This window comes from Salvelinus alpinus, chromosome 36 (assembly GCF_045679555.1).
Source record: "Salvelinus alpinus chromosome 36, SLU_Salpinus.1, whole genome shotgun sequence".
Classification (NCBI taxonomy): Eukaryota; Metazoa; Chordata; class Actinopteri; order Salmoniformes; family Salmonidae; genus Salvelinus; species Salvelinus alpinus.
Genome location: NC_092121.1, coordinates 3,644,931 through 3,672,898, shown reverse-complemented (window position 1 = coordinate 3,672,898; position 27,968 = coordinate 3,644,931). Strand labels below are relative to the sequence as shown.

General features: G+C 41.7%; 1 protein-coding gene across 5 annotated transcripts; it reads right to left on the bottom strand.

Annotated features, from left to right (window-relative positions):
• Positions 1–83: 83 nt before the first annotated feature.
• Positions 84–27,934, bottom strand: LOC139565413 (uncharacterized). Of its 5 annotated transcripts, XM_071385737.1 has the most exons (9): positions 27,461–27,934; positions 21,791–21,820; positions 21,264–21,585; positions 20,806–21,120; positions 11,382–11,477; positions 11,181–11,274; positions 8,893–9,213; positions 8,568–8,705; positions 84–8,434 (listed from the first exon to the last, which is right to left on the bottom strand). In XM_071385737.1, exons 3-9 carry the CDS (start codon positions 21,303–21,305, stop codon positions 8,109–8,111), a joined length of 1,332 nt encoding a protein of 443 aa, XP_071241838.1. In that variant the 5' UTR covers positions 21,306–21,585; positions 21,791–21,820; positions 27,461–27,934; the 3' UTR covers positions 84–8,108. The 5 variants fall into 5 exon arrangements, with proteins under 5 accessions (XP_071241838.1, XP_071241834.1, XP_071241835.1 ...); XM_071385733.1 differs by having other exon boundaries at positions 11,181–11,477; positions 27,461–27,902; XM_071385736.1 differs by lacking the exons at positions 84–8,434; positions 8,568–8,705; positions 8,893–9,213; positions 11,181–11,274; positions 11,382–11,477 and adding exons at positions 16,660–17,468; positions 17,603–17,740; positions 17,928–18,248; positions 20,217–20,511 and having other exon boundaries at positions 20,806–20,990; positions 27,461–27,757.
• Between the last annotated feature and the right edge of the window lie 34 nt (positions 27,935–27,968).

The following is a 27,968-nucleotide window of genomic DNA, read 5'->3' as shown; positions in this document are numbered from 1 at the left end:
CGCAATCGACCCCATTCAAATCGTCATCACGTAAAGACATCCAGGGGAAGACGTAAGCAGTGTCCGTATAGTCATAGCAATAACAGTGCCCTTTTAACTGACTCCAGAACAGTGGCCAAAATTTCTGAATTCTGACTCCATGTCAGGGAAATTGCTGTAGAATGGGCTCTGTTCCACTTAGAGACAAAATTTCAACTCCTATAGAAACTATAGACTGTTTTCTATCCAATAATAATAATAATATGCATATTGTACGATCAAGAACTTTGTGGGAAGCCGTTTCAAAAAATTACACGATTAGCATAAATAGCCACAACAGCGCCCCCATCCTCAACAGGTTAACTCTGTGATCATTCGGCAGTGTCAGTGTGTCTCACCCTCCAAGTGCGATATGCCCCCAGGTCGAGTGAATCACCTTCTCCTTTAATTCACCTGTAACGCATAAAATCCTGGACATACAAGTTTGGCTAACAAACAGTTTCTCATTTGTTCTATCTGATTATATATTTAACTTCTATACCCATTTGTTAGCTAGTAATTTTTAATTTTTAATTCGTTTATTATCCAATAGGCCCCAATCCTATCCTAGACCACAATGTACCCCTCTCCCGTTTGATACCTGGCCCTGGCCAGGTATCAACCTTACCTACTCTTAATATTGACTTAGGTAAGATTAGTAAAATATTCTTATATTTAAATGCTTATGTATTTTCCTGCCCTATAGGCTTAAAATATCTCCTGTTCACACCTCAATGTATCATATCTTCCCCCATTTATTATCGATGACAAATGGGATTTTTTCTGTTGTATTACCAAATCAATAACAGCCCATTCAAAACCGTCATAGCCAATGTTTAAAAACAGAAACCTGACTCCTCTGTGGTTAAAACTACAATTATGGTCAAGAGTTATAAACTCTATTATAATCAATTTACCTCAAAATTAGTATTCCAAATGACCACAATTTCATTATCCTCACTACATTCCCCCGTGGGTGATCAAACCACATGAAAATGCAATGAAGATAGGTCAAAAGGTTACATCACCTCCTTACATTCGTGTTCCATACTATATCTAGACATACTAAAAGAACCCTTTATCTTAAAAAATCCCTTGTCTAAATAAAACTCAGAAAATAATCCTCCTAATATATATATAAGTGTACTCCTTTAAGATATCTTATCTCTGGGAACACGGAAACCCTTAACCTAAACGTTTACTACAAAAACAAAATTATGTCACCAGCATTCAACCAGGCTCCCCGTCGGCTGGGAGACCGTTGAGTGCTGCAATACTGCCATCTTCTGTCCATTCTCTGCACAGCTCTCCACCCGCTCTATTCAACCTTCTCAATTTGAGCCATATTAGTTTCTTATTTTAACTGTTGTTTTATAATTTTTGTTTTTTTTGATTTTTTTATCTGTTATTACCTAGTTAGACTAGAGTGTCCGTGACATACATCCATGGGGATCCGGTTATAGTTGTTCTATTAACCATGTGAAAGTGCCCAGGGACACCCCAAATATCAGTAGGAATATCACAAATAAGGGGCCAGATATCCCTAGCCTTGCCCAGGGAGGGAGAAATGTCCCTCTAACTGGGCGAGGTTCCTTTTTCAGGGGAGGCGGAGTTTGATGCCGCATCCCCTGAGTCAGGAATGTCTTCATTTGGAATCGAATTTAAGCTGTTTAAATCAGCTCTGACTTCTGTCAGTGTTCTAGAAGGGATTGGGGCTGGAGTGCAATGTGTGAGGTGGTGCCAAGGTGCGCCTGATTTACCTTTGACCTGGACTGAGTGTGAAGTAACCTCCCTCACTTCGTACGGTCCAGTCCACCTGGGTTCTAGCCACTTTCTCTTGTGGACTTTAACCCCACCCAGTCACCAATTTTTTACCTTCAGTGGTGGCGGATCTCCCGTCAGCTCCCCCTCTTGGACCTTGTGAATCTGTGTGGAGAGAGCTGCAGAAAGTTCCGTCAATTTTCTCACATAATCAGACATTACAATTTGTTGTACATCAAGGGCGGGCATATTACCTCCCTCCCTTGGTGGACCAGGCATGACTCTTCCAGCCATTATCTCATGAGGAGAGAGATGGGTGCCTACACCTGGAGAGGCTCTCATGGCCATCAACGCCAGGGGCAGGGCTTCAACCCAAATCAACTTCAAACCTGCACATACATTTGATTGGCGCGTTTCACGAGGCTTTTGAGATTGTGGCCTGTACACTAACCCAAACTTGTGCACAATACCCAATCTTTCCTCCACCTGTCTCAGGTGTTGGTTACTGAAATGGGACCCGTTTGTCGGATCGGATTTGCCTTGGAACTCCATACCTTGGTATGAGTTCAGTCTGCAGCCACTTAATGACTGACCTGGCATCCTCATGTGCTGTTGGTATTTCCTCGACCCATTTGGAAAACCTGTCTACCATTACCAAAAGGTACCTTTTCCCATATGTCACATTATCTGGCTCCATGTCAGTGTAATCTATTCTTCTGTCCTGAAAACAAGCGTTAGGGACTGGGTATGAACCCATGGGCGTTTGATATGGTTTCTTTGGATTGTGGCTACCACAAATGCCGCACTTATCACAGAATAAATCTGTCATGTCTTTCATGTGTGGGTGCCACCAGATGTGGGACACCTTCTGTAAAGTCTTTAGTTTGCCTTCGTGTGTGGGCCCATGAGCTTCTCGTATTAGTTCTGGACAGAGGTTTGCTGGGGCCACTAGTCTGCCATCATGACATCTCCACAGTTCATCAGGTCCTTTGGTGGCCCCTTTCTGTCCCCATACTGAGTGTTCATAGGGTCCTGCTGTGAACTGGAGTTCTTTTATGTGTTGCTTTGTGAGCTCAGTCCGAGCTGGTTGGGTCTGTAGTACCATTTGTCTCGGGGTGTATCTGCCAGCTTTCTTGGCTGCTTTATCAGCTGCATCATTTCCCTCGCTGACTCTGTTTTTTCAGTTGTTGATGTCCTTTACACTTCATGATGGCCACCTTCTCAGGTAGTGAGACCGATTTAATCAGTTTTTCCAGCTGTGCCTTGTGTTTGATTGGAAGGTTTCCTGTGGTGCTGAAGTTGCGTCTAACCCATTGTGGTCCATCAGTATGGACTGCTCCATGAGCATACGCTGAGTCGGTGTAGATGTTTACAGTCTTTCCTTCAGCCTTTTCCAAAGCTTGTGTTAAACCTATGATTTCTGCCAGTTGGGCCGATGCAGGTTGTGGGATGATGGCAGATTCCAAGGTCACGTGTGACCCGTCTGGAAGCTGTTGTACCACTGCGTATGCTGCTATGTTCCCTTCCTCTCCTCTATAGCAGCATCCATCTGTGTATAACCATAGGTCCGGGTTAGTGAGTGGTTCGTTCCCCAGGTCAGGTCTCAGTTTCAGTTCTTGTGCAGCTCTTTCTGCACAGGAGTGGGGTAGACCTTCTTCAGCATTGAGTGCGTCTGCCATGTTTTTGTCAGTGTTGACAAAAGTGATGTGTGATTGTGTGCATTTATTCTGGATTTTTGTTTTTCTTTCAGCGCTGAACGTGAATTCTTTGCTCATCAGATATGCTGCAACCCCATGGTGGGTGTGGATTTCCAATGGATGGCACATTACCAGGTGGGCTGTTTTTTCAATAGCTTTTGCCACTGCAGCCACATACCTGGAGCATGTGGTTTGTCCCACTTCAATGTGGTCCAGTTTGGAGGAGTGATACATCAACACTCTTCTCTCCCCCTCTTGTTTCTGGAAAAGGATGGATGATGTAAATCCTTCTTTTTCAGAAACATCCCGATGGAACTTGTTTTTGTAGTCAGGTGCTGTTAAGGCTGCTGCCACTGAGAGATCTGTTTTCAAGAGTGCAAAAGCCTTTGATGCTTCAGTAGTCCAGGTCAATGATGAGTGTAGGTTAGTGGTGGGCAGCTTCAGGGCCATGGGGCATATTCGTCAGACATGCCCTGGAAGGGAGGAGGTGGCTGCTGATTTGGGTCTGGATTCGGGTGGTTGTATGCGGGTTGAAGGGCCGCACGTGGTTGGTACATCATTGGTCGGACTCCTCCCCTCGGTCTCGGGGCGTATCCTCGTCCCCTATTCGCCATCCACTGGTTTTGGGCCGCTGTCACTGGGTATGGACACTGACGAGCCATATGTCCTGTCTGCTTACAATTGTAACAGCTCCCCCAGGGTCCAATGTTCCTTGGTTGTTGTCCCCATGTAGACGGATAGCCTGGTTGTGGTGTGTAATCTCGCTCCACCTCCTCTTCATCTTGTCCTAATCTGTTCTCACCTTCATCGTCCTTGCTGTGGTTTCCTCTTAATGAGGCCCCAGAGGAGCATTGTCCTGGTGGCGACCATGACCCTTCAGTGACTATTTGACTATCCCCCCGTGTTCTGCTTCTAAACCTGGGTTTGGAGTGGAAGAAAACTGAATCAGCTCTCTGTCTTCTCTCTTCAAAAGGCCTGTTCGAGACCCACCACCCCGTCCTTGTGGGTAGGTTGGTAGAGACCCACCATGTCCCTGTAGTGAGGCGGGGTTCGAACCCCCCCCACGTCCCTGTGTGTGCGCTCTATCCCTTTCCTCCCTTTCTCGATGATCAGGCCTCTCTTCACACACGAGTTGCCCTTCTTGGATGCCCAAAGTCATGCTACCTTTTAGGTGTCCTTCATGCACCACAAACACCGGTGCCTGTATCACAGCAGGGGTCAGAAAAGGGTTTTGAGGGAGGTGGGTAAATGGATTTTGAAAATAGGGAGGTGGTGTTATTTTCTCTCCCTGTGGCAGTTCTGGGTATAGATGGGATGGGGCCGATGGGGCGGCTGTGGTGGTAGGTGGGGCGTCATTATTGTTGGACATGCCCTCTTTGGTGTCAGTTGGGGCTCCAGTGACCACCCCCATCATGTCAGGTTTTCTGTATGGGAGTGCCCTTCTCATTTCTCCAATCACCCACGTGCCTATTTTTAGTTCTGCCTCTGCTTTCTCCCTATGTTTTGTACCTTCCTTTGTGAATAAGTGGTTCTTATTCCTTTCAACTTCACTCTCTATCCCTTCCTTCACTGCTTCCTCTAATTCTTTCTCCATAGTGAGGAGTTGCCCTTTTGATGGGGCAGCTCCACTAAGGTAACCTGCCTGTGTCCATTTTAGCCTCACTTCTTCCCACACCTTTTTATTGTTTTATACTGTATTTTTCCCCCTGCTCTGTCTTTTATTCTCTGATCTAAGTATTCATTGAATTTGTGTTTGGGGACGGTGGTCGTGGCCATTTTGTCGTTAAGCTATGTCTGGGTCTATACTATTTTTTTTTTCCCGTTTTCCAACAATATTTCAGCTATATCCTTTTGGAACAATATATTAGTATATTCAAACGCTCCTAAAATAATTGGAATAAAGATTTTAGGAACTTTTTCCCAAAAGTTATTATTGTTTTTCACTTTTTCGATTAATTAAATACTTTGCCAAAGTATTTCGGCAATATCCTTTTGGAACAATATGTTAGTAAATTCAAGCGTTTCTAGAATAATTATTTAAATAATTCTAGGACTCATTTTTCTCAAAAAATATTATTATCACATATTCAACTAATTAATTAAATACTTTCCCAAAGTATTTCAAACGTGTCCTTTTGGGACAATATATTAGTATATCCTAGCGCTTCTAGAATAATTATCAAATGATTTCTAGTCCTTAAGGCAAAACCAACAGCACAAGAGGGAAGAATCAAGTCAACTTTCAGCGCAATAGAGGGAAAAATCAAGTCAACTTTCAGCGCAATAGCTTCACAACGGCCTAAACTTTTTGACTCAGCGGTCACTTTTAACACAGCCTTACTGTAGAATACCAGTAGTTAACAATCAGTCTCGTGAAACGGTCAAGCAGTTACATTAATTTGGAGAGTTCAGGTTTAATTCCTATACTCATAGTTCAAGCTTAGATTTCTCTCCGATGCTCCCAGTGGGGTGCCTTTTCCACTAGCCCCAGATTACTAATGCGACTTGAATCCCGAAATGTCAAGCTTAGTTTTCTCACCGATGCGCCTAGTGGGGTGCCATTTCCACTAGTCCCAGATTACTAATTCGACTTGAACAGATTACATTACATTTCAACACTACATCAAGCTTAGATTTCTCACCGATACTCCTAATTGAAACACAATTCAACTAGTTCCAGATTACTAATACGACTTGATCAGACTACATCAAGCTTAGATTTCTCACCGATACTCCTAATTGAAGCACCATTCAACTAGTTCCAGATTACTAATACGACTTGATCTTATACTTCGCAGATATCTTTACACAATGCCTTCGGTTACGGACAGTTTTCACATAAAATTTAACAGTAATCCATACTCAGCCTCAGAAACACTGATCTTAATTTGGGTATTTGACTATAATATAATATGCAGATTTCGATTTAACAGGTTCTCCTTACCTTATATTTGTCGAGCTCTTTGATCAGTATTCTTGAGGCGAGTTGAATCACCGAATTGCTCCTGCGGACAGGTCACCCCTCCTTCTGGAATCTTTCTCCAACTCGTCTCCTGTCTCATCAACTTTCTATGGACCGAATTCAAAGGTTTTAACAAACCATCCTCTGCATACCAAGTTTTGTTGATAAAACATTTACTGGAGACAGGAGATCAAGTTGAGACATAGGACGAGGTGGATAATTGTATAATAAGGCAGTTTATTCACAGGTAAAAATATCTTTGAAATCGTGCAGCACGGCTCCGTTCTGTCTGACTCGTATGGAATCGTCGGAAAAGAGACCTCTAAACATTTTGTGCTGATTATATATGCAACAAATAAAGTAGGTTGATCTTGTAGTCTGGCCTTCCGATTGGTCAATCTGGGTCGTGGGTAGTCCTGTCCGGGCCTGATGTCGACGTTCCATTGGCTCTTAACATAGTTCTTTGTCTTAGAGTCTCAACCTCGAGCAGAATGCATGTGCGTTTGTTTTAGCAGGGGCCTGTTCATGGGGGAGGGGAGTGTGTGTGGGTCTGTGGTTATTATAAGGGTAAGAAGTGTGGGGGTATAGAGGGGGATGGGTGCATGTTGTGTCAAGTATAGCTTGTGTTGAGAAGTTGTTAAAACAAGTTGCCAGTATCATTTACAATTTCTTACACTTTTCGACCTGTCCCCAAATTAATATAATGGTTCAGAGTTTGTTTTGATATTTCAACCTGCGTGTCGTGATCGCGTTTGGTGTGGAGGGACAAAATCAATTTGCACACGATGGCGCACGCGGTTTGGGCATGGTGTTAGCGCTAGGACTAATGTAGCTTACATTTTCGTGTTATGCTGTTGCTACTTCTGTGAAAGTCTGAACATTGCATCCAAAAATGAACTTTGTCACATTCAGGACATAACTTTGTAAGGACTGTGCTTTTGAAAGAAGTTTCTGTGAAAAACCAGCGTGGCCAGCTCAAATGCTGACTGTTGCGTCAATCGAAACTGGACGTTCTAAATAAGTGTTCTAATCAAACCGGTTTGATCGTAGCTCCAGGGACCATACTTTAGAATGACCACACCGTTTGTTGTTAAGTGTGAAAAGTGTTAAAACAATCAACAGCTAATTTTTAAAGAAGCTAAGGATCCTCTGTGGTGAAATCATCATATTCTCTGGTGTAGTATTTGTAATTATGTTATTTATCTCTGTATAAGGCACAAGTAATTATTAGGCCGGCATTGTAAATAAGAATTTGTTCTTCACTGACTTGCCTAGTAAAATAAAAAAAGCAATAGCAAATTTTGGCAAATTTAATTCAATTTACTTTGGGGGAAGCTTATCTTCCCCTAGCCTACTGGATGCACCGCCTATGCCAACATCAATGTATAAGTAGCCGGCGCATAAAACAGCTGGCTGCGAGGCTTACAAGGCCAAGTTCAAATGACAACATCAAATTCAAAGCAATCAGCGCACTGACTAAATAGCTGACCTCAAGCAAACTGTCGGGTACTGTCTCTGCTCAATGCTGAGAGAAAGGTACACAGGCTGGCAGCTTCTCTCCAAGCACATTTCTGCATGTTCCCAAAGCTAGCCAATCGATACGCTAAACAGCTGTTGCATTTTAATGCAGGATTGGAATGATTTTAGTCAACTTTTTTTGCAGCCTATTTTTACATTTTTGATCTTGAGCTATACCCAGCTGATGCGCCTGCCTGTGTTACAGCATTGTCCTGAGCGGAGACATTAACGTAATCTTCTTCATCATCTTCACTGTTCATTTTTTCATGAGACCCCCCATAAACACCCTTTCTTTGAGTGTTTTCCTCCTCGTTGTCATAGCCATCCTCTGATTTCCCATAGCTGTGCCCTTTCTCCTCCTCATTCTTATTTTCCCTCTTCCCTCTCTCCAGACCTGTCTCGTAACAGACGTTTTCAAGATTCACATAGTCCTCTCCCTCTTCGTTGTCCTCCCCTCTGTTGTGTCTGTTGTCAATACCTGTTGCATAAAAGTTTGCTCATGAATATTCACAAGAACAAACCCAAGGGAATAAAAAAGCCTTACAAACAAAATGATATCAACAAAAGTCTTTGGGACAAATGTGAGTTTACAGTATAATGATATCACTTACATTCTCTCTGGTCAGTCTCTGTAGATGGCTTGCTGCTCCTCCTTGTCCTCCTGCTGACTAGACAGATGACAAGCAGAAGCAGAAACAGGAGTGCTAGTACACCAGACCCTCCAGAGGCAATGATGGGGACCATAGATGCTGAGGAAAAGGTAAGTATTTCAAGGCTGAGACCTACAGATCAAGATTTGTAAGATGGCAAATTCATAGGATATAAAAACCAAAAAACAGTGATATGAAGGATTATGAATCATTTTACAATACTATGATTTTTCTCTCACGTAAAAGTTATTTTAAATTTAAAAAAGTAAAGCATGTGTTACTTTACCTCTAATGGTGACAGCTAGTTCACTATTAGCCGACCTGAATGACCGGGTGGAGATGTTGACTCCATAGCTGCAGCTGTATTTCCCCTGGTCTTTATACTCTGCAACAGGGAAGTGGAAGCAGGCAGAGTGGTTGACTGCTGGCGTAGTCTCGGTTCTGTTGGACCCAGAGAAGTCCAGATAGAAGAGGCCTCCAGGATACTGTGGATGAATGGAGCAGATGATGGAGAAGCTGTGGCCCCTGATCACCTCTGGCCCATGAGGTTCCCAAAACATCCCTCCATTTGGAGGACTGAGAGAGATGTTGGGCTGTAGCAGGACCACTTGGAAGAAAGTAAACAGCAATATGACTGTAATGTGATTCCATATTCACACCTTGTAACTGAGAAATATGTGTGTGATGGACAAGGTAATCAGTCTCTCATCTCTATCAAGGCTCTGAATCTTAAATATATTCAGTGAGATCCAAAAGTATTGGGACAGTGACACATGTTTTGTTGTTTTGGCTCTGTACTCCAACACTTTGGATTTGAAATGACACAATGAATATGAGGTTAAAGTGCAGACTGTCCGCTTTAATTTGAGGGTATTCTCATCCGTATCGGGTGAACCGTTTAGAAATTACAGTACTTTTTGTACATAGTCCCATTTTAGGGGACCAAAAGTATTGGGACAAATTCACGTAAAGTACCATTTCAAGGGTTTTTTCTTTATTTTCACTCATTCCTACATTGAAGAATGATAGCGACGACATCAAAACTATAAAAGAACATATAAGAAATCATGTAGTAACCCAAAAAGTTTTAAACAAATCAAAATATATTTTATATTTGAGATGCTTCAAAGTTGCCATCCTTTGCCTTGATGTCAGCTTTGCACACTCTTGGCATTCTCTCAATTCACCTGGAATGCTTTTCCAACAGTCTTGAAGGAGTTCCCACATATGCTGAGCACTTGTTGGATTCTTTTCCTTCACTCTGCGGTCCAACTCATCCCAAACCATCTCAATTGGGTTGAGGTCGGGTGATTGTGGAGGCCAGGCCATCTGATGCAGCACTCCATCACTCTCCTTCTTGTTCAAATAGCCTGGAGGTATGTTGGGTCATTGTCCTCTTTAAAAACAAATGATAGTCCCACTAAGCGCAAACCAGTTGGGATGGCGTATCGCTGCAAAATGCTGTGGTAGCCATGCTGGATAAGTGTGCCTTGAATTCTAAATAAATCACCAGCAGTGTCACAAGCAAAGCACCCCCACACAGTTACACATCCTCCTCCATGCTTCACGGTGGGAACCACACATGCAGAGATCATCCGTTCACCTAATCTGCGTCTCACAACGACATGGCGGTTGGAACAAAAAATCTCACATTTGGACTCATCAGACCAAAGGACAGATTTCCACTGGTCTAATGTACATTGCTTGTGTTTCATGGCCCAAGCAAGTCTCTTCTTATTGGTGTCCTTTAGTAGTGTTTTCTTTGCAGCAATTTGAACATGAAGGCCTGATTCACACATTCTCCTCTGAACAATTGATGTTGAGATGTGTCTGTTACTTGAACTCTGTGAAGAACTTATTTGGCCTACAATCTGAGGTGCAGTTAACTCTAATGAACGTGTCTTCTACAGCAGAGGTAACTTTGGGACTTCATTTCCTGCGGTGGTCCTTGTGAGAGCCAGTTTCATCATAGTGCTTGATGGTTTTTGCGACTGCACTTGAAGAAACTTTCAAAGTTCTTGAAATGTCATTTATTTTTGCTTATTTGAGCTATTCTTGCCATAATATGGACTTTGTCTTTTACCAAATAGGCTATCTTCTGTATACCAACCCTACCTTGTCACAACACAACTGATTGGCTGATACGCATTAAGAAGGAAATACATTTCACAAATTAACAAGGTAAACATATTAATTGAAATGCATTCCAGGTGACTACCTCATGAAGCTGGTTGAGAGAATGCCAAGAGTGTGCAAAGAATCTCAAATATAAAATAGATTTTGATTTGTTTAACACTTTTTCTGGTTACTACATGATTCCATATGTGTTATTTCATAGCACTGTTGGTGACTACATCAAGCTTCCTGTACACATTTGTTGGATGCATTTGCTGTTTGTTTTGGTTATGTTTCAGATTATTTTGTGCTGACAGTCTGCACTTTGACCTCAGTCATTGTATCATTTCAATTCTAAAGTGCTGGGGTACAGAGCCAAAACAAAATGTTTGTCACTGTCCCAATATTTTTGAAGCTCACTGTAGATTAAGCAACACCTGTTCCTAACTACCACCTCACCTATAGTAGCGTTGCTGTAAGGGGAGCTGATGGCTTTGCCGTTGGAGTGGGTTCTGTAGAGGCAGCTGTAACTGCCCTGGCGTGAATCGTCCATCTTAAACTTTGTTAAAGTAGCCCTGGGCTGTGAGGATCCAACGGTCACATTCATGACGGAGTCTCCATTCAGATAGAAGATGAATTCCACAGCATTACAGAAGATACGGGATGGAAGAGTGCAGGTGAGTTGGACCTCCTCTCCATGCAAGAAGGCAGAATAGGACGGGTCTGTGGAGAGTGAAGGCTTCTGCAAGACAACACCTGTTGGTCAAAGAGATGTAGTTTAGTGAGGAAACAATCCCAACCTATCTGGTCTTCATACTATATAAGCCACATGCTCTGTTCTAGGTTGCCCCCATCTCGTCATATAGCACCAAGTCAGGCCTGGGTTAAGTTTCTTTGTGCAACGGTCAACTCTCCACTAGGTGGCAGAGCAGGCTACAATACTGCAGTGATATGCTTTTTAGGATTTACTTTATGACGAGACCTTTCTGCACAATTCAAACCAAATGCTGATAAAACTCAAGTCTAGACAAGGCAAAGAGACTCCCTTACCTGAACAAATAACACCTGCGTTATTACCATGATTACAGTTATGTGTTCCTCCTCCTGTGTGGGGGCACTGTGTGACGGAGCACTCCCTGCCAGAGCAGCCAACATCATCCTGCCAGATGGGCCCACTGCCCTGACCAAAGTAGGCCCTCTCTGGGGCACTATCAGCTCTCCCACAGGAAAGCTGTCTGCAAACCACTGCAGCATCATTCAAATCATTCAAGCATCAGAAAAATCTTCAATAAAGTTCCAACCGGAGAATTCCATTGTCTTCAGATGTGCGATGGAACAGAGCTCCCTCATGTGAACGCACATGGTCAGAGCATGGTCAGCTCATGGTAGACCTTACTCATTCCCGTCTCCGTCAGCCCCACTTCACAGTAGAAGCATCAGACAAGGTTCTGCAGACTGTTGACATCTAGTGGAAGCCGTAGGAAGTGCAAACTGACCCATATCCCACTGTGTATTCGATAGGCGATGAGTTGAAAACCTACAAACCTCAGACTTCCCACTTCCTGGTTGGATTTTTTTCTCAGGTTTTTGCCTGCCATATTAGTTCTGTTATACTCACAGACATCATTCAAACAGTTTTAGAAACTTCAGCGTGTTTTCTATCCAATACTACTAATAATATGCATATATTAGCAACTGGGACTGAGGAGCAGGCTGTTTACTCTGGGCACCTCTGGGCACCTTTTCATCCAAGCTACTCAATACTGCCCCTGCAGCCATAAGAAGTTTTAACAAACTATAGTTTTGGCAAGTTGGTTAGGACATCTACTTTGTGCATGACACAAGTAATTTTCCAACAATTGTTTACAGACAGATTATTTTACTTCACTGTCATTCACTGTATCACAATTCCAGTGGGTCAGAAGTTTACATACACTAAGTTGACTGTGCCTTTAAACAGCTTGGAAAATTCCCAAAAATGATGTCATGGCTTTAGAAGCTTCTGTTAGGCTAATTGACATCATTTGAGTCAATTGGAGGTGTACCTGTGGATGTATTTCAAGGCCTACCTTCACCGTCAGTGCCTCTTTGCTTGACGTCATGGGAAAATCAAAAGAAATCAGCCAAGACCTCAGCAAAAAAATTGTAGACCTCCACAAGTCTGGTTCATCCTTGGGAGCAATTTCCAAATGCCTGAAGGTACCACGTTCATCTGTACAAACAACAGTATGCAAGTATAAACACCATGGGACCACGCAGCCGTCATACCACTCAGGAACGAGACGCGTTCTGTCTCCTAGAGATGAACGTACTTTGGTGGGAAAAGTGAAAATCAATCCCAGAACAACAGCAAAGGACCATGTGAAGATGCTGGAGGAAACAGGTACAAAAGTATCTATATCCAAAGTAAAACGAGTCCTATATCGACATAACCTGAAAGGCCGCTCAGCAAGGACGAAGCCACTGCTACAAAACCGCCATAAAAAAAGCCAGACTACGGTTTGCAACTGCACATGGGGACAAAGATCGTACCTTTTCGAGAAAAAAAGGTCTGATGAAACAGTAATAGAACTGTTTGGCCATAAAGACCAACGTTACGTTTGGAGGAAAAAGGGGGAGGCTTGCAAGCCGAAGAACACCATCCCAACCGTCAAGCACGGGGGAGGCAGCACCAATTTGTGGGGGTGCTTTGCTGCAGGAGGGACTGGTGCACTTCACAAAATAGATGGCATCATGAGGTAGGAAAATTATGTGGATATATTGAACTATCATCTCAAGACATCAGTCAGGAAGTTAAAGCTTGGTCACAAATGGGTCTTCCAAATGGACAATGACCCCAAGCATACTTCCAAAGTTGTGGCAAAATGGCTAAGGACAAAAAAGTCAAGGTATTGAAGTGGCCATCACAAAGCCCTGACCTCAATCCTATAGAACATTTGTGGGCAGAACTGAAAAAGCGTGTGCGAGCAAGGAGGCCTACAAACCTGACTCAGTTACACCAGCTCAGTCAGGAGGAATGGGCCAAAATTCACCCAACTTATTGTGGGAAGCTTGTGGAAGGCTACCCGAAACGTTTGACCCAAGTTAAACAATGTAAAGGCAATGCTACCAAATAATAATTGAGTGTATGTAAACTTCTGACCCACTAGGAATGTGATGAAAGAAATAAAAGCTGAAATAAATCATTGTCTCTACTATTAGTCTGACATTTCACATTCTTAAAATAAAGTGGTGATCCTAACTGACCTAAGACAGGGAATTTTTACTAGGATTACATGTCAAGAATTGTGAAAAACTGAGTTTAAATGTATTTGGCTAAGGTGTATGTAAACTTCCGACTTCAACTGTAACATTGGATTGGTTTCCTTTTTAGAGTTAGGTTCACATTAACCACTTTATTTTACACACAGAGACTGATCGTGTAGATCATATTCTTTGTTGTTTATTTAGTTAAAACCTGCATTTCCCCCTAGCAGGGATTTTTTGCATGTTTGTGCAACAACAGAAAAAGTGTCACCTTTTTGGGCCCTCACCAGTTTGCATCCCTGTGCTCTCCTCTGGTGCCTATAAGATACTGTTTACTCAATTGGGAGTTGAGAATGTTGATAACTGGAGACAGATTATAGTATTTTCTTTGTCTTCTCTTTTCAGCAATAGCCATTTGCTTTCTAAACTATGTTTTTCCTATGATTGTATTTTGAAATATTGATATAGGCCTAGGCCTAGACCTATTAAACTTATTTTCACTGACTGCTGCAACTCAACAATCAGCTATTTGGTAGGCTATTTGCCGCCTCCTGGCCAAATTGCGTACTGCCAAAATTGCTCATTTAACCTTTTTATACATGAGTTCTGAATATCTCTAACCGTCGACCCAACATGAATTGTTTTATGCATGTGATGTCAGAATGCACTCACTGTTTCAAAATGTGATTGTTACGCAACAGGACAGTTAACACGCGCTGCCTGTTAATTATCTACAGGCTATGGTTCAACTTGTCAATTTCAAACTATTTTAGAACAAGTTGTATTTTCTAACAACAGCTTGAATTGAGGTGTGTTCCGCCTCCTCATTAATTTGCATAGAAGTAGCTCCTTTCAGCGTTGCGGGCAATTTATGTTTGAGGCTTTACTTAGCCGGACATTTCGAGGATCCCACACACTGCACCAATGTTTCCGCAGATCAAGTATGCAGATGTGTGCAGTTTTGCACGAATTGGCACATTTTCTGGCTGACACTCGCATGGCCTTCCTTGTTGTTTTCCTTATAAATAATAACTTTGGACATGTGTACGTTACTATCAAAGTAAGTGCCTTTCTGTATATCGTGTTTTTTCGTTTCTACTGTAGCATACAGTATGTATGGAGCATAATGTATTTACAGTTGTATTCATATGTTTTCAAGTACTGCTGACAAATAATGCATTCCGATTATTGCATAGATTGTAATGGACACCTATGTGTGTAGAATACTTTTTAAGGTTGTACTGATTATAATGAGCTAATGCTAAGCTATTTGCCAGCTATGTGTGGCGCCATGCTTGTTGACATTATACAATGCATTCTGCTCTGACAGACCAAAGATGTTATAATGAGGTGAAGGAATGGTTCACTCATCTTTCGGGTAAACTTCTGGAAGCGAATGAAGGGATGTGAATGATCGTAGACGACACACCCCCTTCAACATGCGTACAGCAAACAGAACAATCATCTTGTTTCCTCTTATCTTTGGTTGATGCGAAAACAAATGTGGCGATGCGCACAAACTACCCATCATCGGATTGCTTTCAATTTCTAGAAAGTGTTTTACTCAATTATTTCAATCAATGTTGAGCTGACCCTTGATGTGATGAATTATAAATAGTAATTGCTATTAGGTAATGCATATTGTGGTTTTTGTCAGCCGAGAGTTATCTAAATTTTGTTGCGTCAATATTTCCTCAGTTCCTCAGGATGACGCAAGCGTTACAAAATAAATGTATACATACATGTTATTCAATCATTGCACCCACACTGCTCACACGCGCCAATGAGCGTCTGCGTTGCCAGGCACTAAAATAGAAGTTGTTCCTATTTGTGGCGCAGAAAGCGCTGCAAGTCCTGCCTCTCCCATCTCCTCATTGGCTTTTAGAAGCATATGCCACGTGCCATCTCCTCATTGGTTATACCCACGTGGGTGATTGAAAGATTAACGGAGGTCGGTTGTGGTAATACACCTTATGAAAGTTAGTTGCCAATCGCCATATAGAGTCCAAAAAAGAAAAAGCCTGGAAAGAGGAGAGATGACTAGAAACAATTCGGTTGACCGTTTTGTGTGTGGATTAACTGTCGGAGTAGAGGACCTTGTGCATTTCAGGAAAAATAACAATGTGTATATCCCAGGACAAATTAGCTAGCAACAGCAAGCTAGCCAAATTGCCATAAATGTTTAATGCTTTTGACCTGTCCCCAAATTAATATAATGGTTCAGAGTTTGTTTTGATATTTCAACCTGCGTGTCGTGATCGCGTTTGGTGTGGGGGGACAAAATCAATTTGCACACGATGGCGCACGCGGTTTGGGCATGGTGTTAGCGCTAGGACTAATGTAGCTTACATTTTCGTGTTATGCTGTTGCTACTTCTGTGAAAGTCTGAACATTGCATCCAAAAATGAACTTTGTCACATTCAGGACATAACTTTGTAAGGACTGTGCTTTTGAAAGAAGTTTCTGTGAAAAACCAGTGTGGCCAGCTCAAATGCTGACTGTTGCGTCAATCGAAACTGGACGTTCTAAATAAGTGTTCTAATCAAACCGGTTTGATCGTAGCTCCAGGGACCATACTTTAGAATGACCACACCCGTTTGTTGTTAAGTGTGAAAAGTGTTAAAACAATCAACAGCTAATTTTTAAAAGAAGCTAAGGATCCTCTGTGGTGAAATCATCATATTCTCTGGTGTAGTATTTGTAATGATGTTATTTATCTCTGTATAAGGCACAAGTAATTATTACGCCGTCATTGTAAATAAGAATTTGTTCTTAACTGACTTGCCTAGTAAAATAAAAAAAGCTATAGCAAATTTTGGCAAATTCAATTTACTTTAGGGGAAGCTTATCTTCCCCTAGCCTACTGGATGCACCGCCTATGCCAACATCAATGTATAAGTAGCCGGTGCATAAAACAGCTGGCTGCGAGGCTTACAAGGCCAAGTTCAAATGACAACATCAAATTCAAAGCAATCAGCGCACTGCCTAAATAGCTGACCTCAAGCAAACTGTCGGGTACTGTCTCTGCTCAATGCTGAGCTTCTCTCCAAGCACATTTCTGCATGTTCCCAAAGCTAGCCAATCGATACGCTAAACAGCTGTTGCATTTTAATGCCGGATTGGAATGATTTTAGTCAACTTTTTTTGCAGCCCACTTTTACATTTTTGATCTTGAGCTATACCCAGCTGATGCGCCTGCCTGTGTTACAGCATTGTCCTGAGCGGAGACATTAACGTAATCTTCTTCATCATCTTCACTGTTCATTTTTTCATGAGTGTTTTCCTCTTTGTTGTCATAGACATCCTCTGATTTCCCATAGCTGTGCCCTTTCTCCTCCTCATTCTTATTTTCCCTCTTCCCTCTCTCCAGACCTCTCTCGTAACAGACGTTTTCAAAATGCACATAGTCCTCTAGACCTCTCTCGTAACAGACGTTTTCAAAATTCACATAGTCCTCTCCCTCTTCGTTGTCCTCCCCTCTGTTGTGTCTGTTGTCAATACCTGTTGCATAAAAGTTTGCTCATGAATATTCACAAGAACAAACCCAAGGGAATAAAAAAAGCCTTACAAACAAAATGATATCAACAAAAGTCTTTGGGACAAATTTGAGTTTACAGTATAATGATATCACTTACATTCTCTCTGGTCAGTCTCTGTAGATGGCTTGCTGCTCCTCCTTGTCCTCCTGCTGACTAGACAGATGACAAGCAGAAGCAGAAACAGGAGTGCTAGCCCACCAGACCCTCCAGAGGCAATGATGAGGACCATAGATGCTGAGGAAAAGGTAAGTATTTCAAGGCTGAGACCTACAGATCAAGACTTGTAAGATGGCAAATTCATAGGATATAAAAACCCCAAAACAGTGATATGAAGGATTATGAATCATTTTACAATACTATGATTTTTCTCTCACGTAAAAGCTATTTTAAATTTTAAAATGTAAAGCATGTGTTATTTTACCTCTAATGGTGACAGCTAGTTCACTATTAGCCGACCTGAATGACCGGGTGGAGATGTTGACTCCATAGCTGCAGCTGTATTTCCCCTGGTCTGTATACTCTGCAACAGGGAAGTGGAAGCAGGCAGAGTGGTTGACTGCTGGCGTAGTCTCTGTTCTGTTGGACCCAGAGAAGTCCAGATAGAAGAGGCCTCCAGGATACTGTGGATGAATGGAGCAGATGATGGAGAAGCTGTGGCCCCTGATCACCTCTGGCCCATGAGGTTCCCAAAACATCCCTCCATTTGGAGGACTGAGAGAGATGTGGGGCTGTAGCAGGACCACTTGGAAGAAAGTAAACAGCAATATGACTGTAATGTGATTCCATATTCACACCTTGTAACTGAGAAATATGTGTGTGATGGACAAGGTAATCAGTCTCTCATCTCTATCAAGGCTCTGAATCTTAAATATATTCAGTGAGCTCCAAAAGTAATGGGACAGTGACACGTGTTTTGGTGTTTTGGCTCTGTACTCCAACACTTTGGATTTGAAATGACACAATGAATATGAGGTTAAAGTGCAGACTGTCCGCTTTAATTTGAGGGTATTCTCATCCGTATCGGGTGAACCGTTTAGAAATTACAGTACTTTTTGTACATAGTCCCATTTTAGGGGACCAAAAGTATTGGGCCAAATTCACGTAAAGTACCATTCAAGGGTTTTTTCTTTATTTTCACTATTTCCTACATTGAAGAATGATAGCGACGACATCAAAACTATAAAAGAACATATAAGAAATCATGTAGTAACCAAAAAAGTTTTAAACAAATCAAAATATATTTTATATTTGAGATTCTTCAAAGTTGCCATCCTTTGCCTTGATGTCAGCTTTGCACACTCTTGGCATTCTCTCAATTCACCTGGAATGCTTTTCCAACAGTCTTGAAGGAGTTCCCATATATGCTGAGCACTTGTTGGATTCTTTTCCTTCACTCTGCGGTCCAACTCATCCCAAACCATCTCAATTGGTTTGAGGTCGGGTGATTGTGGAGGCCAGGCCATCTGATGCAGCACTCCATCACTCTCCTTCTTGTTCAAAAATAGCCTGGAGGTGTGTTGGGTCATTGTCCTCTTTAAAAACAAATGATAGTCCCACTAAGCGCAAACCAGTTGGGATGGCGTATCGCTGCAAAATGCTGTGGTAGCCATGCTGGATAAGTGTGCCTTGAATTCTAAATAAATCACCAGCAGTGTCACAAGCAAAGCACCCCCACACAGTTACACATCCTCCTCCATGCTTCACGGTGGGAACCACACATGCAGAGATCATCCGTTCACCTAATCTGCGTCTCACAACGACATGGCGGTTGGAACAAAAAATCTCACATTTGGACTCATCAGACCAAAGGACAGATTTCCACTGGTCTAATGTACATTGCTTGTGTTTCATGGCCCAAGCAAGTCTCTTCTTATTGGTGTCCTTTAGTAGTGTTTTCTTTGCAGCAATTTGACCATGAAGGCCTGATTCACACATTCTCCTCTGAACAATTGATGTTGAGATGTGTCTGTTACTTGAACTCTGTGAAGAACTTATTTGGCCTACAATCTGAGGTGCAGTTAACTCTAATGAACGTGTCTTCTACAGCAGAGGTAACTTTGGGACTTCATTTCCTGCGGTGGTCCTTGTGAGAGCCAGTTTCATCATAGTGCTTGATGGTTTTTGCGACTGCACTTGAAGAAACTTTCAAAGTTCTTGAAATGTCATTTATTTTTGCTTATTTGAGCTATTCTTGCCATAATATGGACTTTGTCTTTTACCAAATAGGCTATCTTCTGTATACCAACCCTACCTTGTCACAACACAACTGATTGGCTGATACGCATTAAGAAGGAAATACATTTCACAAATTAACAAGGTAAACATATTAATTGAAATGCATTCCAGGTGACTACCTCATGAAGCTGGTTGAGAGAATGCCAAGAGTGTGCAAAGAATCTCAAATATAAAATAGATTTTGATTTGTTTAACACTTTTTCTGGTTACTACATGATTCCATATGTGTTATTTCATAGCACTGTTGGTGACTACATCAAGCTTCCTGTACACATTTGTTGGATGCATTTGCTGTTTGTTTTGGTTATGTTTCAGATTATTTTGTGCTGACAGTCTGCACTTTGACCTCAGTCATTGTATCATTTCAATTCTAAAGTGCTGGGGTACAGAGCCAAAACAAAATGTTTGTCACTGTCCCAATATTTTTGAAGCTCACTGTAGATTAAGCAACACCTGTTCCTAACTACCACCTCACCTTTAGTAGCGTTGCTGTAAGGGGAGCTGATGGCTTTGCCGTTGGAGTGGGTTCTGTAGAGGCAGCTGTAACTGCCCTGGTGTGAATCGTCCATCTTAAACTTTGTTAAAGTAGCCCTGGGCTGTGAGGATCCAACGGTCACATTCATGACGGAGTCTCCATTCAGATAGAAGATGAATTCCACAGCATTACAGAGGATACGGGATGGAAGAGTGCAGGTGAGTTGGACCTCCTCTCCATGCAAGGGCAGAATAGGACGGGTCTGTGGAGAGTGAAGGCTTCTGCAAGACAACACCTGTTGGTCAAAGAGATGTAGTTTAGTGAGGAAACAATCCCAACCTATCTGGTCTTCATACTATATAAGCCACATGCTCTGTTCTAGGTTGCCCCCATCTCGTCATATAGCACCAAGTCAGACCTGGGTTAAGTTTCTTTGTGCAACGGTCAACTCTCCACTAGGGGGCAGAGCAGGGTACAACACTGCAGTAATATGCTTTTTAGGATTTACTTTATGACGAGACCTTTCTGCACAATTCAAACCAAATGCTGATAAAACTCAAGTCTAGACAAGGCAAAGAGACTCCCTTACCTGAACAAATAACACCTGCGTCGTTACCATGCTTACAGTTATGTGTTCCTCCTCCTGTGTGTGGGCACTGTGTGATGGACCACTCCCTGCCAGAGCAGCCAACATCATCCTGCCAGATGGGCCCACTGCCCTGACCAAAGTAGGCCCTCTCTGGGGCACTATCAGCTCTCCCACAGGAAAGCTGTCTGCAAACCACAGCAGTGTCATACAAGTCCCACACGTTGTCACACACGGTTCGCCAGTGACCAGTTTGATAGATCTCCACCCTCCCAGAGCAGAGGTCACTCCCATTGACCAGTCTGATATTAGGTTTAACTAGGAATGAAATAAGAAAATTAAAGAGGAAATGGAAGCCTTACAGTATAATATTCAACAAAATCGATACCAAGTTGACAAAACTAAAATCAAGCTATTTCGACTTTTATCAACCGCAATAGCAACAGAGGGACTTTTCTTACCTGAGCAGACAACTCTGGCATCTTGAGCCTGTAAACAGTCATGGTGTTTCAATCCTCCATGTGAGCATTCTGTGAGGGAGCTCTCAGTGCCTTTTACACCCAACATCATCCAGCCAAGTGGGCCTGCCACCACTGCCCTGACCTACGTGGGCACTACCTTGGACACTCACAGCCCTCCCACAGCCCAGCTGGCCACACACCACATTGGCATCGTTTACGTCCCACATCTGGCCACACACTCGTCCCCACTGGCCCTTGTAAAGAATCTCTACTGTCCCCGAGCAGCGACTAGTGCCATTGACCAGCCTGATCTCTTCACCAGCTCACAAAGAGGAAAAGAGACGATCGGAAAAAATAATTAATAATGGTTAATAATCAAATAAGGAATTTAACACTTCAGTATTGTCAAAGCTGTTCTATTAAAAGTTGTTACAAATGTGTTTCTTAACATTTTAGGACTTTAACAGCATATTAAAAGTATTTAAAACCTTTTTGAGACTTGTGTTCACATGTAAATGAACACTTACCTGCCAATGAAGATAACACCATTTGATGAGCTGTTGGGGAGAAACACAGTGAAATCTGTTATGAATGTATTGTAATGTTTAAAAAAATGTATAACTACCTTAATTTTGCTGGACCCCAGGAAGAGTAGCCTTGGCAGCAGCTAATGGGGATCCATAATAAATATAAATAAACACAGACAACCAAAACATTACAATTAAACAAACATTTACTGAGGTTGTTATTTCTAAATGGATAACACCTTATAATAATGTCCAGTAAAAAAATTCATACATTTTTAAATATACGTTTGCTCACCCTTTAATAAATGTTATTATTACATTTATAAATGTTAAGAAAGCTATATATATAGATAGTTATTGACACATTTATAAACAACTTGAAATGTAAACCCAGCAAGCAAACATAATTTGCATATGCTGTTGTGGTATATAAACCATTTGTAAAGCCGGATGGTTATGTCTATATTGAGCTCAAGGATTTCCTTTGTGAAACTGCCCTGTGAGAGATGTATGTGTCATGTACCGTAGATAACTTGTTGTGGTTATTTGCCACACTATCACAGACCAACTGCTTAGTATACAGATTAAGCTTCATTTAAAAAAAAAAAATCAATTTCTCAAAATATAGCCCTCTTCTAAAATCAGCTGATCCTGCTTTCTGCAAAAAAGCTATGAATGACTCTCAAAACTTTATTTCATGAAAAAGTTCCCCCACTTGATGTTGACTTACGTTATTTCCTGATATAAAATGGATGACTGGAAGAACACATAACTCTGGAGTCAGATGTTAACAGTGTAGGGAAATCAAGGTTTTACTGCTAACCTACAAAGCATTACATGGGTTTACTCCTACCTATCTTTCCGATTTGGTCCTGCGTACATACCTACACGTATGCTACGGTCACAAGACGCAGGCCTCCTAATTGTCCCTAGAATTTCTAAGCAAACAGCTGGAGGCAGGGCTTTCTCCTATAGAGCTCCATTTTTATGGAATGGTCTGCCTACCCGTGTGAGAGACGCAGACTCGGTCTCAACTTTTAAGTCTTTACTGAAGACTCATCTCTTCAGTGGGTCATATGATTGAGTGTAGTCTGGCCTGCATTGCACCTGCATTGCTTGCTGTTTGGGGTTTTACGCTGGGTTTCTGTACAGCACTTTGAAGGGCTATATAAATACATTTGATTTGATTTGTGTGACAGCCAGAGAGAAAGTGCATCGGCCTAGCCCAGTTGTTCGGGAGATAAAACAAAAAATGGTGGGTTCTAGTAGCTAACTACCCTGTTAGCTGCATGGCAAAAGAGTAAATAACTACCGAAAAGAAGATTTGAATTCAGATAAACTACCACGCAAAGTGTAGTTAATATAACTGCATTGTCCAATTTAAAGTAGCTATTTTATTAAAGTAGCTATTACAGTGAAAAAATGCTATTGTCTGAGGAGAGTGCACAGTTATGAACTTGTAAATGTAAAAAGAAAGCAATTAGGCACATTTCGGCAGACTTGATACAACGTTTTGTATAATAGTAGCGAAGACATCAAAACTATGAAATAACACATATAGAATCATGTAGTAATCAAAAAGCGTTAGACAAATCAAAAGAGATTTTATATTTGAGATTCTTCAAAGTAGCCACCCTTTGTCTTGATGACAGCTTTGCACACTCTTGGCATTCTCTTAACCAATGTCATGAGGTAGTCACCTGGAATGAATTTCAATTAACAGGTGTGACTTGTTAAAATTTCATTTGTGGAAATAATAAAATAAATCTTTCCTTCTTAATGCGTTTGAGACAATCAGTTGTGTTGTGGTATAGGGGAGATATAAAGAAGATGGTCTTTTACTAAATAGGGCTAAGTCGATATTATGTCAAGAACAGCTCAAATAAGCAAAGAGAAACGACAGTCCATCATTACTTTAATGCAACCGCCGTGTTAGATTTAAAAAAATAACTTTACCATAACAAACAGCTTGTGTTATTGCGAGACAGCGCCCACCAAAACGGCAGAGAATAGTTATCAACATTTTCCACAGAAATACGAAATAACATCATAAATTGTTCTTACTTTTGTTGAGCTTCCATCAGAATCTTGTACAAGGAGTCCTAGGTCGAGGATAAATCGTTGTTTGGTTTTAGAATGTCCTTTTCTCCTGTCGAATTCGTGCCACAATGCTAGCCAATGTTGATGACGTTCCCAGTTTCTCTCGACGCAAAGAACGGAAACCTCCAAAAGTCCCAATGAACTGATGAAACTCGGTTGAAAAAACCTACTTTATGATGTTTTTCTAATATGTATCAAATAAAAACAGAGCCGGAGATATGCGCCGTGTATACCGAACGCTTTTCAGAAGCCAATGTCGAGCTCCGCCTCGCGCCTTGGTAGACAAAGGAAATTCCTGACCTCCCACTCCAAAAGGCTCTTGTTCGACCTCAGATCAAGCTAGACACCCCATTCCACCTTCCACTGCCTGTTGACATCTAGTGGAAGGCGTATGAAGTGCATGCATATCGATAAATATTAGGCAATTGAATAGGCAGGCCCTGGAACAGAGCATCGTTTTCAGATTTTTCACTTCCTGTATGGAAGTTTCCTGCAAAATGAGTTCTGTTTTACTCACAGATATAATTCAAACAGTTTTAGAAACTTGAGAGTGTTTTCTATCCAATAGTAATAATAATATGCATATTGTACGATCTAGAATAGAGTACGAGGCAGTTTAATTTGGGCACGATTTTTTCCAAAGTGAAAACAGCACCCCCCTATTTTAAGACATGAATGTCAGTCAATGCAGAAAATTTCAAGAACTTTCTTCAAGTGCAGTCGCATAAACCATCAAGCGCTATGATGAAACTGGCTCTCATGAGGACCGCCACAGGAAAAGAAGACCCAGAGTTACCTCTGCTGCAGAGGATCAGTTCATTAGATACCAGCCTCAGAAATTGCAGCCCAATTAAATGCTTCACAGAGTTCAAGTAACAGACACATCTCAACATCAACTGTTCAGAGGAGACCGCGTGAATCAGGCCTTCATGGTCAAATTGCTGCAAAGGAACCACTACTAAACCACTATACACACACAGTGTGTGTATATTGCATGTGTACAAACACCTGCACGGCATCAGCCTCAGGCAAACCGGCATTAACTGTAACACTGCCCCTCAGTTTCATTGAAACTTACTTTTCATTATGTTTTTAATTTTAATTTTTTTAAACTTTTATCTTTGACCGTCATTCTATCCCTGGCCCGGCAACTTCACTCCCACTTGTCTCCAATTCCACATCCCTAACCTCAGCTTCCCTCAGCTCATCCCACCTATCTCTTCTGGCCACCCTCTTCGGATGTCTATGCACCATATATCTTTCAACTATGCTGTGATGTTTAACATACAATTTCAATCTATCTAATCAAATGGAACTCACAGATTGCGAGTTGAAGATAAATACTTTTACTAAGAGTATTAGTATATTAGGAATTGACTGACTCGGTGTCTCCAGATCTCCCAACAGTTCTATTTCTAGGGTCAATTTTAGATCAATGTTATGCAATGGATCTATGTCCAGCTATTGTGAAAAATGTGGATGTGCGTAAAACCCTCCATAGTCTGCGTTGTTTTAATATTATATGCCCCAAGGGGAGAAATGATGGTACCTGTAAGTGTGACAAAGCCTATTTAAAACAAGTTGTTTTGTTTTGAATTTGATTATAATTATTATTTCTCTTTTTAGGACTTATGAATAATTACTTTCATATTGCTTATTGACAATGTTTGCCATGTCCATGCTCAGCCATAATGAAATTTACAGTAGGCCTAGCCCCTATAGCAGTGTGAATGGTATTGAAGCCATGCAAGTACTTAGAACAATGTGGACTGCAAATGGGTTCAAGTTAACATATTTAGCAAAGATAGGTCTACACTTTGTTATTTCGTTTCTGTAAGCCATTAAACAAACTATAACGGACTAACATTGGAATTGGAGTTGATTCCAAGGCAATTCATAAAAGACTGTAAATACACAACTTGAAGCAACCACACATTTCGGCATGGAGCACATTCTGATTGGCCGGTGAGGGGCCAAGCCTCGGCACAGCCACAACTCGTTCATTTATCAGAACCCAGCCCTTTCGTCCCGACGCCAGGAAGCGCACAATAATTGTGATAGTGAAAGTAAACACAAATATGTCCGACACAGCCCTGAACCCATAGCGCTACCGCCTGCGATTAGAGATACCATTGCGTTAGGTTTGTTAAAATAGAGCCCTACAGAGCATTCTGAAAGTATTCAGACCTCTTGACTTTTCCCACATTTTGTTAGATTACAGCCTTATTCTAAAATGGATTAAATTATTTTTTCCCCTCATCAACCTATACACAATACCCCATAAAGACAAAGCAAAAACAATAGACAACATTAGAAATGTTTGCAAATTGGTTGGGGAGCGTTGCTGCACAGCTATTTTCAGGTCTTTCCGGAGATGATCGATTGGGTTCAAGTCCGGGCTCTGGCTGGACCACTGAAGGACATTCAGAGACTTGCCCTGAAGCCACTCCTGCGTTGTCTTGGCTGTGTGTTTAGGGTCGTTGTCCAGTTGGAAGGTGAACCTTCACCCCCCAGTCTGAGGTCCTGAGCGCTCTGGAGCAGGTTTTCATCAAGGATCTCTCTGTACTTTGCTCCGTTCATCTTTTCCTCAATCCTGACGAGTCTCCCAGTCTCTGCCGCTGAAAAACATCCCCACAGCATGATGCTGCCACCACCATGCTTCGCCGTAGGGATGGTGCCAGGTTTCCTTCAGACATGACGATTGGCATTCAGGCCAAAGAGTTCAATCTTAATTTCATCAGACCAGAGAATCTTGTTTCTCATGGTCTGGGAGTCCTTTAGATCCCTTTTGCCAAACTCCACGTGGGCTTTCATGTGCCTTTTACTGAGGAGTAGTTTCCATCTGGCCACTCTACCATAAAGGCCTGATTGGTGGAGTGCTGCAGAGATGGTTGTCCTTCTGGAAAGTTCTCCCATCTCCACAGAGGAACTCTGGAGTTCTGTCAGAGTGACCATCGGAAACCCTCCAAACTCATGTTTGTTATATAAATATGCCCGTTTAACCATCTGGTTTGCTATTCCAAATAAAATGATTTTTTTTCTTGCGTGTCTTGAAAGAGGATTCTATACCATGAATAAATATGTAAACTGCGATATCACTAGAGAATGATTCATTGTAATTTTCACGTAGATGGACCGGTGTTCTCCTCTCCGTGGTTTCAAGATCCTATTTTGCTAAACGTTTCTGGGATATGTACACAAAGCACATCAACTTTTAACTTTGAAGTCACAGTTGTGTGAGACCAGAACACAGACGTGAGAACTGGAAACAAGTCCTTTGTTATAGGTCAGTTTGAATTTGCCACTGTCTACCAAGTCGCTCGTGAGCAATATTCATGGAGACCCAAATGCACAAATTAGCCTGTTAAAATTGCATTGCAGGTATTAATATATCCAATATATAAATAGCCTATTGAAACAAGGCTAGACAGAGACAATAACATACAGTATTTGTATAAAGCAGAATGCACAGAGACAACGGATACCCATCTATATATATCATCTATTTGTGTTCATGTAAGGCACTTGAAAGACCTTCCTTTATGAAAACGTAGTTACTGTAATACTCACCTAATGCCATAAAGAGTAGAATTGTTGCCATCTTTATCCTTGTAATGTCCTCCAATATCAGCTATGATTCTCACCAACACTTGGTAGTAAAGTATTGCAATATTTACCCCAGATTTAACTGTTTTTAAGTTACAATATGGTGGATGAGCAAAACAAAATTCTGATGAACCAAAATTGAGAGTTAAATGACCATTTTCTGGCAATAATACCTCCATGTACAAACGGTCAATGTGTGATCTTCTCTAGACACTTTCTGGTATTAGCATTTCCATGACAGAGAAGAGAAGTAAACTGTCACAAAACAGGAAATCCCACCCAACTGAGCAAAAATGTGGTTAGTCTCTGGTCAAGTCACTTATTCCACTGAACTGCGCAACACTGAGCTCAACATCACAAACCCCACTTGCTTCATTTTTGAAACCAAGAACATGAGACCCATAAAACACGACAATTGAGCTATACATACACATATTTATACAGTACCAGTCAAAAGTTGACACACCTACTC

Excerpts from the sequence above, each read along its gene's own strand:
- LOC139565413 (XM_071385733.1), bottom strand. The coding sequence starts at position 21,372 with ATGATGTTGGGTGTAAAAGGCACTGAGAGCTCCCTCACAGAATGCTCA. Across the intron at positions 9,214-11,180 it reads TTACAGCAACGCTACTATAG|TGGTCCTGCTACAGCCCAAC; the intron begins GTGAGGTGGTAG and ends CTTTCTTCCAAG. Across the intron at positions 8,435-8,567 it reads AGAGACTGACCAGAGAGAAT|GTATTGACAACAGACACAAC; the intron begins GTAAGTGATATC and ends TTTATGCAACAG.